The sequence below is a fragment of the Branchiostoma belcheri genome, unplaced genomic scaffold (assembly GCF_001625305.1).
Source record: "Branchiostoma belcheri isolate BF01 breed outbred unplaced genomic scaffold, Haploidv18h27 scaffold6, whole genome shotgun sequence".
NCBI classification, from domain to species: domain Eukaryota; kingdom Metazoa; phylum Chordata; class Leptocardii; order Amphioxiformes; family Branchiostomatidae; genus Branchiostoma; species Branchiostoma belcheri.
Window position 1 is genome coordinate 1,481,407 of NW_017804242.1, and position 15,265 is coordinate 1,496,671.

Below are 15,265 nucleotides of genomic sequence, written 5' to 3' on the forward strand. Positions count from 1 at the left end.
AGGGGTGTTGAACAAAAGTTTTAACTTTAAACTTTAAACTACCAACACAGATGAACTTTCATGATTGTTTGTTTGTTTGTTTGTTTGTTTGTTTGTTTGTTTGTTTGACTGTTTGACTGATCGCACAGTTCATGTGAGCTCAACTGGATCAAGATCACTTCTATATCCCCATGTACAACACTCTCATCCAGGCACGTGGCCTATGCTGGCCTTTTAGCCTCTTGGTCACGTGACTACCCTTAATATCAGTAGCTGAAGAAAGATTGCAAGCTTCTACACTTTTACCATACTAAGTTGTGAGTACCAGTTCAAATCTTTCCAGTTACAATCAATTTTAGTAAAACGTTAAACTTTATTCCAACACACTATTTACAGGGATCAAATTTTCAGCGACCACTGTCGCCGTCATCAGGATAATTAATGACCAATTATTAATGGTCATTAATTATCCTGATGAAGGCGACAGTGGTCGCTAGAAAATTTTGATCCCTGTAAATAGTGTGTTGGAATAAAGTTTAACGTTTTACTATGATTACTACCAACACAGATGAACTTTCATGACAATCAATTTTATATCATTCTAATTTCCTTGGTTGCAGAATGACCAGGGAGGAACGACCCACTACCTGGGCGGGTATTTCACCACGTTCCTGAAGGCCAGGATCGACTGTTCCATTCCCGGAAACGTGCCGTTCTACTTTGATGAAATACGTAGGTGGACAGTTTTTCACCTAGTGTTTATCTTAGAAAAAGAACAAGAGTGAAGAAAAAAGCTAAATCAGATTAATTTTTTTAGCAGTGTTTGTGTTGAAGTGTCAAAATGTTTTTAACCAAAATTTTATACCTTAATTAAGAAGGTATTCTTTTAAAACCAATGTAGAAGTCTATGAATCCATGTTTAGGTTATGCATTCAGCTACAACTGATGGCACTAAGCCATGAATATGCATATATCAAAACGAATGTTACCTGGTATAACGTTTGTATGATTTTTTTCTGCAGAAGGCACATTTGTTTTTGACGAATCTGGCCAAGAAATAATCTATGGAGTCTTCACAACACCAGAGTGAGTAATGATTATTCATTTGTCTGTGAAGCATAGCAGCATTCCTAATCTTTTACAGTGTGTTGTCCTCAGATGTCTGTGTTTACTGCATCTACCGGTAACAACATAGAAATGCAATTGACTTGGTTTGTCGCGGTTTTCATTGGATATTTGGTCAACGTTGCATCAGAATTTTGCCCTGTTGCAGGCAACATCTTTTCTGACGTAAAATTTAGAAACTACAGACGGGCCGTTAACCTTTTATACGCAAATGCGACCTTATTATGAAACTTTCTGCCATAGTGCAGGTGCGGCATGTTCTGCCAACGTGCTTTTGGGGCCTTTTTTAAAAGAAGTTTCTGTTTGGTTAGTAGAATATTCCTCAATCAGTGCCTCTTTTTGACAGGTAGAAACACGTACCTCCAAATTTTTTATGTCCACTGTACATCTTGCTCACGGAGTGACCTAGTCTCGCGAGAACACGAGACTAGGTCGAGACTTGTGTGGATCTTCTGACCTCCCCCGCCTCCTTGCGGAGTAGGGGTAGGTAGGACTTGGGCAGCTCCCAACCTTCATTGCGATTCATCCTGGCACATTCCAACTGGATGTGGACCGCTTCCTTAATCTTTCTATGTGACTTCCGGGATTCCTGGTCTATGATCTTAACAATGTCCAAGATAGGGCCATTTGTGACCCTATGTCCCGCTTTGAGTTCATGCTGGCTAAGCGCGGATTTACCGCAGTTTTTGTTTGTTTCCACAGGAACAGCGTGCTGTCGTCGGCTGTGTGTGTGTACAGCATCTCCCAGATCAGACAGCTGTTCTCCATGGGACAGTTCAAGAGGAAGATGGTGGACTCGCTGGCCTGGACCAGGGTCATGCAGAGTGAGGTGCCAGACCCTCGCCCGGGAAAGGTACCGCTCTTCTTCTTCTTTCTTCTTTACTCGTCCTCTTCTGAGGTGCAGCATGTGAAGTTTTGTCGCCAGTACTTTCTGTCTTTCATAGCAGACAAAAGTTCCACTCCTTGTAGACCAGTGTCAGACTTGATAAGACCCTTGAAGTGTTGTAATTGGATGACCAATCCTCCTTTTTGCCTCTGGAGTCCATAGTACCACTCTTACACATCTGCATCATCCTACATCTATACAAGTAGCGTACATAGTCCAGTGGTTAGCGATCCTGCCTTTGGACTAAGAGGTTGGGAGTTCGAATCCCGGGTGTTGTCGCTCACCCGACATGCACGCTACTGTTTAGGGTTGTAGTCCTAAGGACGGGACGTTAAGCTGTGGTCCACTTTTCATTGTGCTTGTCAAAAAGAGCTAGGGGAATGTCACCTATGCAAGTTTGACTGCTCCAACTCATACCATCTCCCAATCTCCTCCCCAGTGCCTGAGCTGTAACCGGAGCTGTGACCAATATGAGGACACCTACAAGTTTGCCAAGTCCAGAACTCACCATCTCCCATCCTTTTAATCTCCCCAGTGTCTGAGCTGTAACCGTACCTGACTGTATATCTGTTTATAAAGCTTTCATAAATCAAGTTCTTTCCCACTCCCCAGTGTCTGAGCTGTAACCGGTCCTGTGACCAATACGAGGACACCTACAAGTTTGCCAAGTCCACGCCGCTGATTGACCCAGCACTGACACAGCTCCCAGAGCAGAACGGCCAGCCCCTGCTCAGCAAACTGGGCGTCCGCTTCACCCAGCTGGTCGTGCACCAGACTAGCACGTCCAACGGGATCTTCAATGTCCTATTCATCGGGACAGGTGGGGGTGGAGATGAGCCTGTTAATTGGTTTATTTCTCTGTTTTTTTCTTTTATTTGGGTGGCATGTTGTAAGGTTTTGTTTTGGACAATTTACAGCTTGTTTTAAACCTGCAACAATGTTTGTGTGGTAAATGCACACACACACACACACACACAAAATATATATACCCAGTATACATACATACTCACATATACATACATATGTCATACATGCATACAAAAACTGCTTTGACTTAAATTGAATATACAAAAACTTCCATGACCTGAACCACGCAGATAAAAATTATGGTTGAAGTACATGTAACATAAACAGCAAAGGAACTGTTGCCTACAATACTTGTTGTCTGTTGCAGACAATGGTACCCTTTACAAGGCAGTGGAGCAGGTGTTGAACAACCCCAGCACGCCCAGGAGTGCCAAGCTCATTCAGCAGATCAACGTCTTCCCGGTTTGTAACTTATGCACATGTACCCCACTATATAACATTCAAAACAGCCTTAAATGGCATACCTATTGGGAACAGGCAAAGGAGTATACCCAACATCGCTTGAAGAAGAACTGTGCCTCCATGGAATTATCCTGGTTAAGAAGATGGTGAAAAAGTTCTTAAGTTTGACTAAAGTTGTACTTTTTATGACTTAAAAAGGTCTTTCCTTTCACACAGGCAAGCCAGGAGAAAATAACAACATTGAAGCTGTCTAAAGAGAAGGTATGTTACCCTGTATATATGTCTTGTGGTGGACATCCAAGAAGATGTCTTGTGGTATGAAAAAAATTATTTGTATTCGATTTTGATCATTTTACCTGTTACGTCTTCCAGTTATAACTGACCCAGTAAACACTAGACATTGGGATTGACAGACCTCAAGTCAGACCTCAAGACGCTCTTTCTTAAAAATAGACACTGGAGTGGAGCTTCATGTTCACATTAGGAAGCATTATTCGAGCCCAACTCAGTAAAGTGTGACCCAGTAAACATTATTTAAATTCAAAAGTTGTGTTCATGTCATTGAATGCTTTCCCTGTTTTAGATACAATCCTTATCTTAATAATGTTAAAGTATCAATTCAACATTATTTCTTGAACCCAATTTCAGAAAGCTATCTACATCGGCTCTAACTCGGGTGTGAGAATGCTGCCCCTGCACAACTGTGGAGTGTACACGTCCTGTGTGGCCTGTGTGTCGGCCAGGGACCCTTACTGTGGCTGGAGTAGGGCACAGGCCAAGTGCACAGCTGTCGACATGTAAGTATCTTTATGAACATACAAATGTTAATAGTTAATTATCTGTATCTGTATCTGTATAGCCGGTATAACCGCCTTTCGGCGTAACACACCAGCTTCGCAGGCACGCGGCGCGGCGGCAGCTGGCTATATTACACCGATCGACTTGTTACACCTAACCCTTGAACTTCTAGCTCTAGACATTGTTTAAAGCTATCTATTGACAGTGCCCCTACTGTACTTGGTGACAGTGAGTTCCACTCTGCGATAGTTCTAGGAAAGAATGAATTCTTGAACACCTCAATCCTTGGTTGATAACTCTGATACTTGAATGCGTGGCTATTTCTTGTTCTCTTCTGCTGTATCTGAAATTATTATAAGTTCTCTAACTGAATGAAAATATGGTGTCAAGGTGGTCTTGTGGCAAGGGTCATTTACTTGGAATGAAACTTTAAGGTTCTGGGTTCAAATCCCTAACAGACCCCATTGTTGTGCCAAAATGGGAAAGGCACTCTACATGTATTTCCTCACAGGACTTGTGGTTCCATCCCTGTCTCTTCCAGCCATATTTGTGGCAGTATTATTCTGCGCTTTAGTATGGCACAGCAGTTGACATGTATGATTACGTCATGTACAAACTGAAGGTGCAGTGGTCGAAATACTTTTTTTCAGTGCTCTGCAATATTGCAAAAGAGTCAAAATTTTGTTCTGCAATTTGGAAATACTTTCTGCAAATACACAAGCCTCCATACTACAATCTTGTAGGTTTATAAGCATGAACTATTGATTGATATGCAAATTAGTGACGACAAATTTTTGTAAGTCCAAAAAGAAACAAAAGATAGACAAGTCAAGACAAGGTTGATGCAAATTAGTGAAGAAGCTCCTGTTGTTTCAGAACAGGAGCTTAAGTGTTGTCTGTCCTTTGGGCCAAGAGCGCCAAATCCCAAGTGCCAATTTTTCCAACTGCAAAATTGCAGATTGTATAAATTTTTCTTCTGCAATCTTGAAAATCTATCTGCAGATTGCAGACTGCAGATAGGTATTTCGAACACTGAGGTGTTTTATTAACAAATTGACTGTTTCTGTACAGGAACAGTGACCAGTCATTACTGCAGGATGTTCTCAGTGGAGATGCTCTAAACCAAGGATGCAGATGTGAAGGTATGTTTGCCTTGACTAGGACTATTTCCCTTTTTATTCATTTTCTCCTCTGAAACTCCCAAAACCATTAGGCACTGACTGGATTCATCTGTTGCCAAACAATTTGAAATATAAGAAATGTAGCATGATGGTAGTAGGGCTGAACAAGAGAGCATCATGATGTAGCGATCATGTGTCTACAATGTAGAGTAGTTTTTGATTACCGGTAAGATGTTTATTAGTAATATATATAATTTCATACCCAAGAGAAGAAAAATGCACGTACATGTAGGTACTAGATATTTCTCTACATCATGTTTTGGAAAGGCTGCCTTACATGTTTCTGTTCTCTAGTATCCCTCTATGGTATTGTTCTACCTCAAATGTTATACAGTTTCTTCAGTGTTGTGATCATACATGTATGTACATGTACTCTACAGCAGTGTTACATGACTGTGATTACTAATTAAATTGCCAATTTCTAATTAAGTCTTCTGAATTTCCAAATTTTTAGCCGGCTCAGGATCAAAAAGGCGACGTTGGAGAGGTTTGTCTGATGTCCTTGCTGTATTTTATGCTGTGAACGAAACTGAGATTTCTTGACATGATATGTGATGTTACTTTTCCCAGCATCTCTGTACTTTACTAGGATACAGTCCTGGATAAAGTAATGAGCCAGTTCACAGTTCAACCTGTGCATGATATGTCGAAGTCGAAGGTCCCTGAGTCACAAATAAAACACATCTGGACATGAGCACGTCGGCAGAACGTACTGCACCTGCGCGAAACCCGTAATGTATTGTCCATAGCATTTCGGCAGAATGTCTCATATAAGGTTGTATTCGCTCATATAAGGTTAGCATTTCGACAGTAGTTTCCAAATGTTATGTCGGAAAGAATATCCTCTGCAACAGGCAAAATTCTGATGCAACGTTGACCAAAAACCCGACGAAAAACGCGAAAATACGGGGTTCTGCGCAGGTGCACTACGTTCTGCCGACGTGCTCTGGACATGTATTAAAGCATGTTTACAGGTTAGAGGTCTTCACCTTTGACCTTTTGCATGCACAGCTTGAACTGTGAATCGACTTACATTGATGCTGGTAAATGAAATTCTACCTCTCTTTCTGTTGACTACATCTGCAACTTTTTATGTCTGCAAACTAGCCCTAGCAGAATCGCATGACTTTTTTTTTCTCAACTTCTTGTAACCCTTATAACAGTTTTTCACCATCCTTACTGTTGACCCAGACAGTTTCCACTTTCTGATATGCTGTGCGCTTTTTTCTAAAGTATGCATCATTTTGGCATCTTTTTTTGGTCTTGCTGGTCTGTAGTGTTGTTGTAATGGCATGTTGTTGCTTACATGTACATGTATGTTCTTGCTATCATTCTACCAAAGCAGATTTCTTATTGCATCCTACTACTACTTACTTTGCACTTACCTGTCCCCATCCCATGAACCATGGTGTACCCTTAGAAACTTGGGTCTGTAGTGATTTTGTAGATAATTTTTATTTTGGCTTGCTTAAGGTGTTGGGATGCTTGTAGACTAAGTGATCCAAACATGGGTGACATACATAGTCCTGTAGATTTGCTTGAGTATAATATTCATGCTAAACTGGTGTGAAATGAGGTGTCATCAATCATTCTACATAGAACGGTTTAATGCCTTAAGGCAAGGTTTTGGTGGGTTCTAATATTAAACAGTGCTCTTCCATTCTCCCATCAAACAAAACCCCACTCTCAAAATCTAAAAAAAAAAACTTGACAAACATTACAGGTTTCAAAAGGATTCTTGCCTCTGTAGGTTATTTTTTCCAGGACCTAGTTCAGCCTCCACCATTACTATCCAGTATGTGTTTCCTCCACTTGCAGCAGATCTATAACTGTGCGGCTATGTTTGTGTTTGCTGCAGGGAACGGTAACTCCCCGCGACCTCAGCACAACGTGTCCCATGGGTCAGACCTGTACGTGGCCTGCAGTCCGGACGACACGGTGGACATCACTAACGTCAGGTGGTCAGCCCGACCGGAGAGCCTACTGAGCAGGGCAGTCAGGAAGGACAGTTATATCATCCTCAGACAGGTGTGTAGTAGTTGTTTATTGACTTCGTTCATTTTACATATTAAGATACATGGCAGCTTCATTTGTATACAAAGAGGCTGATTTTGTGCATTTTAAGCATGATCTATATTACATGATCAACATGATAACAAATCTATATCTATATTACATGATCAACATGATAACAAGTTAAAAAACATGTATACAATTACATTATTACATTACAATGATGACATAAGGAATTGAAAAGGTTCTTAATAAGCTGTAATAATAATATTATTAATATTATATGATTTGTATGTAGTAGTAGTAGTGAGGAGATTTACGTCTGTTTTTGTGTCTCTCTCTCTCTGTTGCCTCGGTTTCCTCTGAATCCTGATGTCATACAGTATGGGTTATGGCTGTATGACTGTGATTGAGTGTCTCTCCCACATAATGTGTGAGACACATGGGTTGCAAAGTTTTGAGAGATGGTTGCAAACTGCAAGTCACAAGTTACAGACTGTAATGTTTGTATCATGCCCTAATTCAGCCAGATAAGGCTGCAATGGTATGTCTGAGCACGTGTTGCAAATAAACCAGTCATCATCATCATCATCAGCAATGTTGCAAATGTGGGAAAGCAAATGGAAAAAAAAATTCAACAACATCCCCTCTTTTCAAGTTCATGTACACTGACTCACTCACTAATCTAGAATCATCTTATACCTGTCTTGCTCCCAGGTGGAGACCACAGGTGAGATCACCTGTGTGAGGAAGGAGAACGGCTGTGAGATGACGACCGTCCACAAGATCAACATCCAGGTGGAGGAGAACTCTGCGCGCTGCACCCTGGAGAGCGACATGTGCGTGAACATGCTGGCCCAGCAACAGAAGGCCTGCTGCCTGCTGGAGTCAACACAGAACGTCCTGCACAACTGCAGCGCCAAGATGACGGTCGAGAGCTTCAACCGGCTGCTCCCCAGGGCCTGCCAGGTCAGGGCGCCTCTCGGGACGCAGCCCGAGGACCCCAGCCAGCAGGCCTGCTGTCTGACGTTTGACGACATCCCCGTGTCCAAGCCTGCCGCTCGGAACGTGCAGGCAGCTTCCACTGCTTGGAAGGGGATTGCCGTCACACTGATGGTCCTGATTCTGTTAGCGATTTGCTTAGGTCTGTTTCTGATATGGAGGAAGAACAAAATGGTGCCTTGCGACACGCCAGACAACAATGTGGAAGAGAAGCCGCACAACAAGTCCTCGGACAGGAAGTATTTTCCTAAAGGCCCCAGGTGGAGTATCAAGCGTCTGCTGAGCAGGTCAGAAGCGGACGGAACGGACGCGAAAGTGAAGTGGCAGAGGCCGAACGGCACCACGCAAGAGACCATAGATGAGGACGAGGACATCCCACTCCCAAACACTGATGCAGACAAAAACTTCAATGCCTCAAACAACAAGATTCCCGAGCAGCAAGCTCTGATGAGGGAACTGAATAGAAGCTTAAAGAGAGCGGACGACAGCCCACAGGTGGTGAGAGAAAGCCTTAAGCCGTTAGACAACAGTAAGTTGGACGAGTTGGAAGCCATGGTGGCATCGCTGGACAATGATGGGAGTCCGTTACCTAACAGAGGTCAATCGAAAGGCCTGGTGTCTTCAGACAGTATGCACAGCATTACCTTAGACATGCCAAATGATTCAGAGGCCTGAGCGGAAACGTCACACCACTCACAAAACATTAAGTTTTGATTTGGATTCTTAAGGACAATATTTGTTATATTTTTTCAATTACTGCTAGCGCATTACAATTTTGCCTGGAATTTTTCAGAAGAATAAATGCTTAAGGTATAATACCACGTGCAAAATATCATCCTCAGTGCTGCCTGCACTACTAGATGTCAGAAAGTGGGGCAATCACGACAAGGCAAGGATCTACCCCATTAAAATCTGCCTGGAGAGTCTACCACACTTGCAACATTCCAGTCGGATTTCGTAATCAGATTGCATAACCAGTTCTCCCTGCTACCCCAAGGGTACCTGACTTGCCTAGGCGAGGTAAAAGGCAGTGGAAGGAGAGGGATGGGCTCCACCTTCCAATACGGTGCCCTCGACACAGTGGAGACCAGCCCACTGCCCCTCAGGCCTGGGAAAAGGCTGTGGCACTATCTTAACCTCCCTGTTACCCAGTACAGTAACCGGTACTGGTTACCTTAGGAGGCTGAAGGTTAACTTACCAATGCATTGACTGCAACATTCCATTCGTTGGAAAACATTCCATTCATTGGAAAACATTCCATTCGTTGGATAATAGTGTGGAAACAAACTTGGTGACAAGGGCACATTTAGATGATGCTGAAGACAAGAATGCAGCGCCAAGCAAGCCTGTGATGAGAGAGTTTTATATTTCCATGACAGCACCTCACTGCCATACATGTTGACATTGTACATGTATGATTGTTCCTGTTTTAAAAGTTTTGTTTGTTTTGTTTGTTTTTTCACCGATGCTTTGTTACTGTAAATGTCTGTGTAAGTGCTCAGTGACCACTAAGTGATGTCTTTTTTATGGATGAATGAAACATTGTGCTGCTGTGTCTTTTCATTGCCATAACGGATCAGACCTTCATGCCCAGTCAGATGGCTGGTGCATTGTGAAATATTGTATAAAAAGTGTAAATATGATTAATTTTAACCTTTTGTTTGTAATATGATGAAATTGTATGGACTTTTGTATTATAGGCAGATTCTTTACTATGATTACAGTCGATTGTTTAAGCAAACACTGGCTTAACCTTTGGGACTTAACAGTTCCAGTGCAGGATCGCAAATGTGATGCTGACAAACATGCATAGAATGCTGAAGTTTGGAATTTTTGTTTTTATTCACAAACTGTAAGATATTTAGTGCAATGCAATTTTATACTTGGAACAACCTTTTTTATACCAGTACAGCTGTTAAATTTTGCATATCATAGCCTACACTGTTCATGGACTCATAGAGTGGAACTTACACAGTAGGGGCATCCTCACTAGATGTAAACAACATTGACAGTAAGATGTGCAAAGTCTAGGTGTAACCGGTCATTTGAGGTAGTATAGTCGGCTGCCGCTGCGCCACGTGCCTTCGAAGTGGTGTGTCGTGCGGAATGGCAATTACACCGGCTATACAGATAAACATGTAGATAGACTTTTTGATGGTTGACGATGTCCCATTGATGAAGATAGCTGCCAGGTAGTTTTTAGGCTAAACCAATTCAACTACAGTCATCACAGTACACCATTTTCTTTTAACTCATACATATCAAGGATTTTGGGGTTGTGGAGGGTGTCATTCATTAAGAAATTAACAATTTATGATGTAGGGTTAGTATGTAAACAAGAATGATTTGAACTGCTGGTGATGGCAAGTTTCATTGAACACGTTTGTAGATATAAACGTGATCATGTGATAAAAAAATTTTTAAATCCATGCCTGGCAAATCCACATTGATATGACATGTAAAAACCAGAGACATGGCCAGAGCACGTACACCATACATTAGTAATGACATCAGTATAAAATTGTTCGATTGAAATTGTTTGAATTGTTTTGTGCTGGAACGTAGTATTAGAATTTTAGCAAAAGAATTTTATTTTGTTCCAACACATAATATGGACTCACCAAATAATCATTTGACTGTACAAGAATGACTGTATAGATCCTTTTGACTTATACATGCCTGTGTACTTAACTTGACCAACGTTTGTTAGAAAGAATATAGCATTATGCAACATGGTTTTATACAGTTTATCATTATATTCAGATGTAGAAGACATGGATAGCTACCAATAAGAATAGATTATGCATAACATTATAGTCAGAAAAGAAGGAGCTATTTTAACACTGGTATTTAGTATTTGAAAATTGTCAGAGGGTCTTTTATGTCTAACACCTGCAGTTCTTAACATGTCCTCTAGATGGCACCATGGTAACACTGTGACTGCATAACTCTGGATAATGATATATAAACATTGTAAGCAAGACTTCCTACCACAGGTGTTTCCTTAGGTACTATTAAAACATTTCAGGAGCAAAGCTTATTGTTCATAAGAAAGAACTCTTCCATATAGACTAAGCTTCAGAAAAGAATGTTTCATGCAGTACACAATTTCTCATCCATTGCACAAGTTGCTTTTACTACTTTAGATAAAGCTTTATTATATCGCAAAGGCTCTTTGTTGTGTTTTAGGACAAGTCTGCAGTTACATGAGATGCCTTTAATTATGTAAGGACAGCTGTTTTTATCTGCCATTTTAAACAGTTATATGAGACTCGTAATTTCTCCGTAAGCAATAGTGTGAGGAATGTACATGTACATGTATAATGATCTGCCATGCATGTGTGCCTGTATTTTCTATGGCTGTCTTTGACTGTATTTTCCATGAATTGCTGCCTTTGACTGTTAAGTGGGTTGTATATGACAGTACTACAGTGAGCATGGTACACTGTAATTTCCTGATCTTGCGGTTGTGCCTCAGTAAGAAGTACATGTATTCCGTTCCAGCTATCGACACTGCCGAGGACATGTATGTAGTTATCCTGTCATGCCAGGCCCACAGATTGCATGTATCAAGCAAAGGCCCTGGCATTGGAGCCTGCAAACTGTCCTTTCTTGCTGCATTAGCATTGGCCAGCCGTCAGCCAATCAGGTAGTCCTCCTCCTGTTGTTGGAGGGAAAGGCAGCAGCCAATCATGTTGCCTCTTGACCAAAGGCAGCAACGTGATTGGCTGACAGTTGGCTGGCACTATGGCTGCAAGAAGGATGGATCTCAAGCCAGTATGCCAGGGTAGTTGCCTGACATATACAAGTGTCGGGTCTGGCATTGGAGGATGGTACATGTAATACATATTGTGTACTTTGTAGTTTGACACATCATGATGTGAAAAGTCTTGTCCCCGTCAACTGTGCACCATTCATTGTACATACTTCATTCCATTCCAATGGTAGAAGTTAGCCTAAGTGCACCAAGTATGGCCTGCACTACACTGACCAATAGTCCAGGGCAAGAATGAATTGATATCATGTCCAAGCCTTGGACTTGTTTACACTGTGGAAGTAGTGATTGTATTGTTTGAATGGGACCAAATTGGTGGTGTGTCTTAGAAAGAGTATAGCATGTATGTACTGTACTGTACTTGAGGGCTAGTGGCATAGCTGTGAAAGATACTTTTATTTTTTTACTAATTTGACTTCAGATCATGCATATTACTGTAAGGATTTCAGCATTTGTAATAAAGAACGATGTTGCTCAACACACAGTCTTAACTGTTGCATTTTTAATAATTGTCTCAATTTGTACAGAAGTCTTATAGAACATGAATTCCTGACATCTATAAATTACAAGTAATTTTTTTTCTTGTTGCAACATTGATATACTTGAAAAGAAAAACAGTTACAACCAGACACGTTTTGAAGGTATTTTTAAGATTCTTTCGAACTAAATAGGATATATTACAGTAGACAAAATGCTAAAGACTGTTTCTACACAGAACCTGCATCTCTATGTAAGTTGCTAGCCCATATTTGGAGCATGAGAAGCAATGATACAAGCTTAGAGTACGCAATTCCAGAACATTATACAATTGGCATTTTCTAAGGCTCCACCAGGCTTTTCAGGGGTTACAGAATTCTGCAAATATTGAAGGGTAACAATTCTATAGTACAGTAATAATACATTAAAAACATATGAATGGTGTCAAGAATTAACACTGAAAATAACAACTGAAAATAAAACCGATAATATTCCAAGATTAACAGTAAAATTGCTATCTCCATCCCTCAAGAGCAATTCTGTTGTGACATTCCCCCCTCTTAACCGCCTATGACATCCTAACATCAGCCCCTCCTCTGTTCATGTTCTCTTGATGTAGAAAGCCTTCCCCATGGCGTGTAGCTCCTGTTCATGCACCCTGTGCTCCTCCTCAATCAGCTTCTTCAACGCTGCTCTCCGAACCTGTCAAGGAATTCAGGAAACATACTTCCTCAACACTCAATAAAGACACTTCTTCAACACTTACAACATGACTTCTTTCTACTTCCTCCTCATCCATGTAAGGAGTATTACAGTTACTGGTACTACTAGGAAGACATAAAATTGTACCCACAAAGCCTCCCTTGGACAGTAAGGAATTTTTTTTTCAAAATCTGAGGCAAACATTACTACACAAGTGTATCTCGTCCATAAAATTCAGTTGCTGTGATCTAAACCTAACTTCCATTTTGTAAACCTCTATTCTAATGATGAAATCATGACAATGTTGGCCACTTACTGCCACCATGGCCCTGTTGGCCAGCCGAACCTCTTCCTTCATCTTAAGAAGGTCGTCCTTGTATCTTCTCTTCTCGCTGGCCTCCTCTAGACCCTCGGACCACTCTGATACAAGGTTTGTCTCCTTTTCACTGGGGAAAAAAAATATCAAAGTGATGTCTGGTGTGTAAACAAGATGCACCATTTAAACAGGGAAAATCCTTGTATCTGTATCGCCGGTATAACCACCTTTCGGCGCAACACACCAGCTCCGCAGACACGCGGCACGGCGGCAGCCGGCAATATTACACCAATCGACTAGTTACACCTAACCCTTGAACTTCTAACTCTAGACAGTGCTGCAGTTATTAATATGTCCCAGGGTCTAACTGTGTCCTGTTAAAATGATTAAAAATGAATTGGACCAGGTTGGTTTGAAATTTCCTTTTACTGGGGGAAAAGATCAAAGTGATGTCTGGTATGTAAACAAGATGCACCCTTTGAACATATCCAGGGAAATCCTTGTACCTGTAATATGTTCCAGAGCCTAACTGTGTCCTGCAAACATGATTTACATTGAATCCGACCACGAACACATGGCCCAAGGATAATCCTGGAATCAATTTATTTTTTTTATGTCATTAAGATGAGCACTGTTGAAAACATGATGAGTCGAGGAATCTAGTGACATAATCGCTGGCATAGACCAATCAATGTACTTGGATATGGCCCAGAAAATGATTTTATCTTCTTCTTCTCTATAATGCCCAACATCACGTTAGTGATGACACTGGCATGTCGTAGTGCTCTGCTGCCTTCGTCAGACATGTTCTGGCGAACCTGTTTATTTTCCAAGCCGTAATCCCATCTCATTAGTCCGCAGTCCGTAGCCTGGGTCGGGAATCCTTAAGGGCACTGTAAAACCGCACTGTTCAGTGACTGTATCTCTAACCTCCTTGATCAAAGTGATTTATCAAAATGTCCGTTTAGGAATAATGGAGGGGGGGGTCTGAGTGAGGGGCTTTTTAAAATCCTTGTCAAAATATGCACGGGTGTCTTTATATTAATAAATATCAAGCACTTACTGTCTGACGGTGTTCTGACGACTGGCATACATCTCGTCTTTCTGCAAAAAAAAGCACAAAGTTGTTACAATTAAACTTCACACAAAAACATTACAAAAGCCTGGCTCCATTCACATTATTGTACACAGCCTTGGGCACTTAATCTAGCAATATAGGTTCTTGAAAACTCCAATAACGTCAAAAATGCCCCAAAGAGTGATCCGTATGGGGCAAATAAGCCAGAAACCTGTTAAATGTTAACGTGTTAAAATCGTTGAACCTAACGTTACCTGTGACCACCTGTTGCTGGTTACTAGTTCTGTTGATAGACTATGTGTGCATAGTTGTTACTGGTGTTTCTAGAGTACCCAACCAATGAATCTGAAATGTTTGTTCAACTGACGTTCCAAGAGTTATAAATGCGTCCGGTTTGGTTAATATTCGACAAACTCACCTTTATTCTCTGGGTTATTCTTTGCTGGGCTTTGTTACTCTCTAGCCCCTCATACTTCGCCATGCTTGCCATGAGACTCATTTTGTCAACAGATCGCGTTAAACACAACTAGATGTCGAAAAACAACGTAGATCCGGATATTCTGTGTCTGTGAAGTGGTCTGTCACTTTATTTATGACTCCTCAGCTGGAAACTGAAGCTGTTCTCGTTTCTATGGTTACTGTTTACAGCTTATTCACTCCGGA

General features: G+C 41.3%; 2 protein-coding genes across 2 annotated transcripts in view; one reads left to right on the top strand and one right to left on the bottom strand.

Moving 5' to 3' along the window:
* The window catches only part of LOC109482228 (semaphorin-3C-like), a 37,643-nt gene extending 25,134 nt beyond the window's left edge, over positions 1–12,509 (top strand). The window contains exons 7-17 of the mRNA XM_019784921.1: positions 600–711; positions 1,002–1,065; positions 1,807–1,957; positions 2,603–2,810; positions 3,165–3,259; positions 3,476–3,520; positions 3,908–4,056; positions 5,129–5,199; positions 5,693–5,725; positions 7,097–7,266; positions 7,969–12,509. Of these exons, the coding sequence (XP_019640480.1) occupies positions 600–711; positions 1,002–1,065; positions 1,807–1,957; positions 2,603–2,810; positions 3,165–3,259; positions 3,476–3,520; positions 3,908–4,056; positions 5,129–5,199; positions 5,693–5,725; positions 7,097–7,266; positions 7,969–8,928 (2,058 nt within the window). The 3' untranslated portion in view covers positions 8,929–12,509. The remainder of the gene's footprint in view (positions 1–599; positions 712–1,001; positions 1,066–1,806; positions 1,958–2,602; positions 2,811–3,164; positions 3,260–3,475; positions 3,521–3,907; positions 4,057–5,128; positions 5,200–5,692; positions 5,726–7,096; positions 7,267–7,968) is intronic.
* Positions 10,162–15,211, bottom strand: LOC109482411 (uncharacterized protein C1orf189 homolog). Its single transcript, XM_019785123.1, has 4 exons — positions 15,021–15,211; positions 14,588–14,628; positions 13,525–13,654; positions 10,162–13,208 (listed from the first exon to the last, which is right to left on the bottom strand). The coding sequence occupies exons 1-4, from the start codon at positions 15,099–15,101 to the stop codon at positions 13,107–13,109; spliced, it is 354 nt and encodes a 117-aa protein (XP_019640682.1). The 5' UTR covers positions 15,102–15,211; the 3' UTR covers positions 10,162–13,106.
* Between the last annotated feature and the right edge of the window lie 54 nt (positions 15,212–15,265).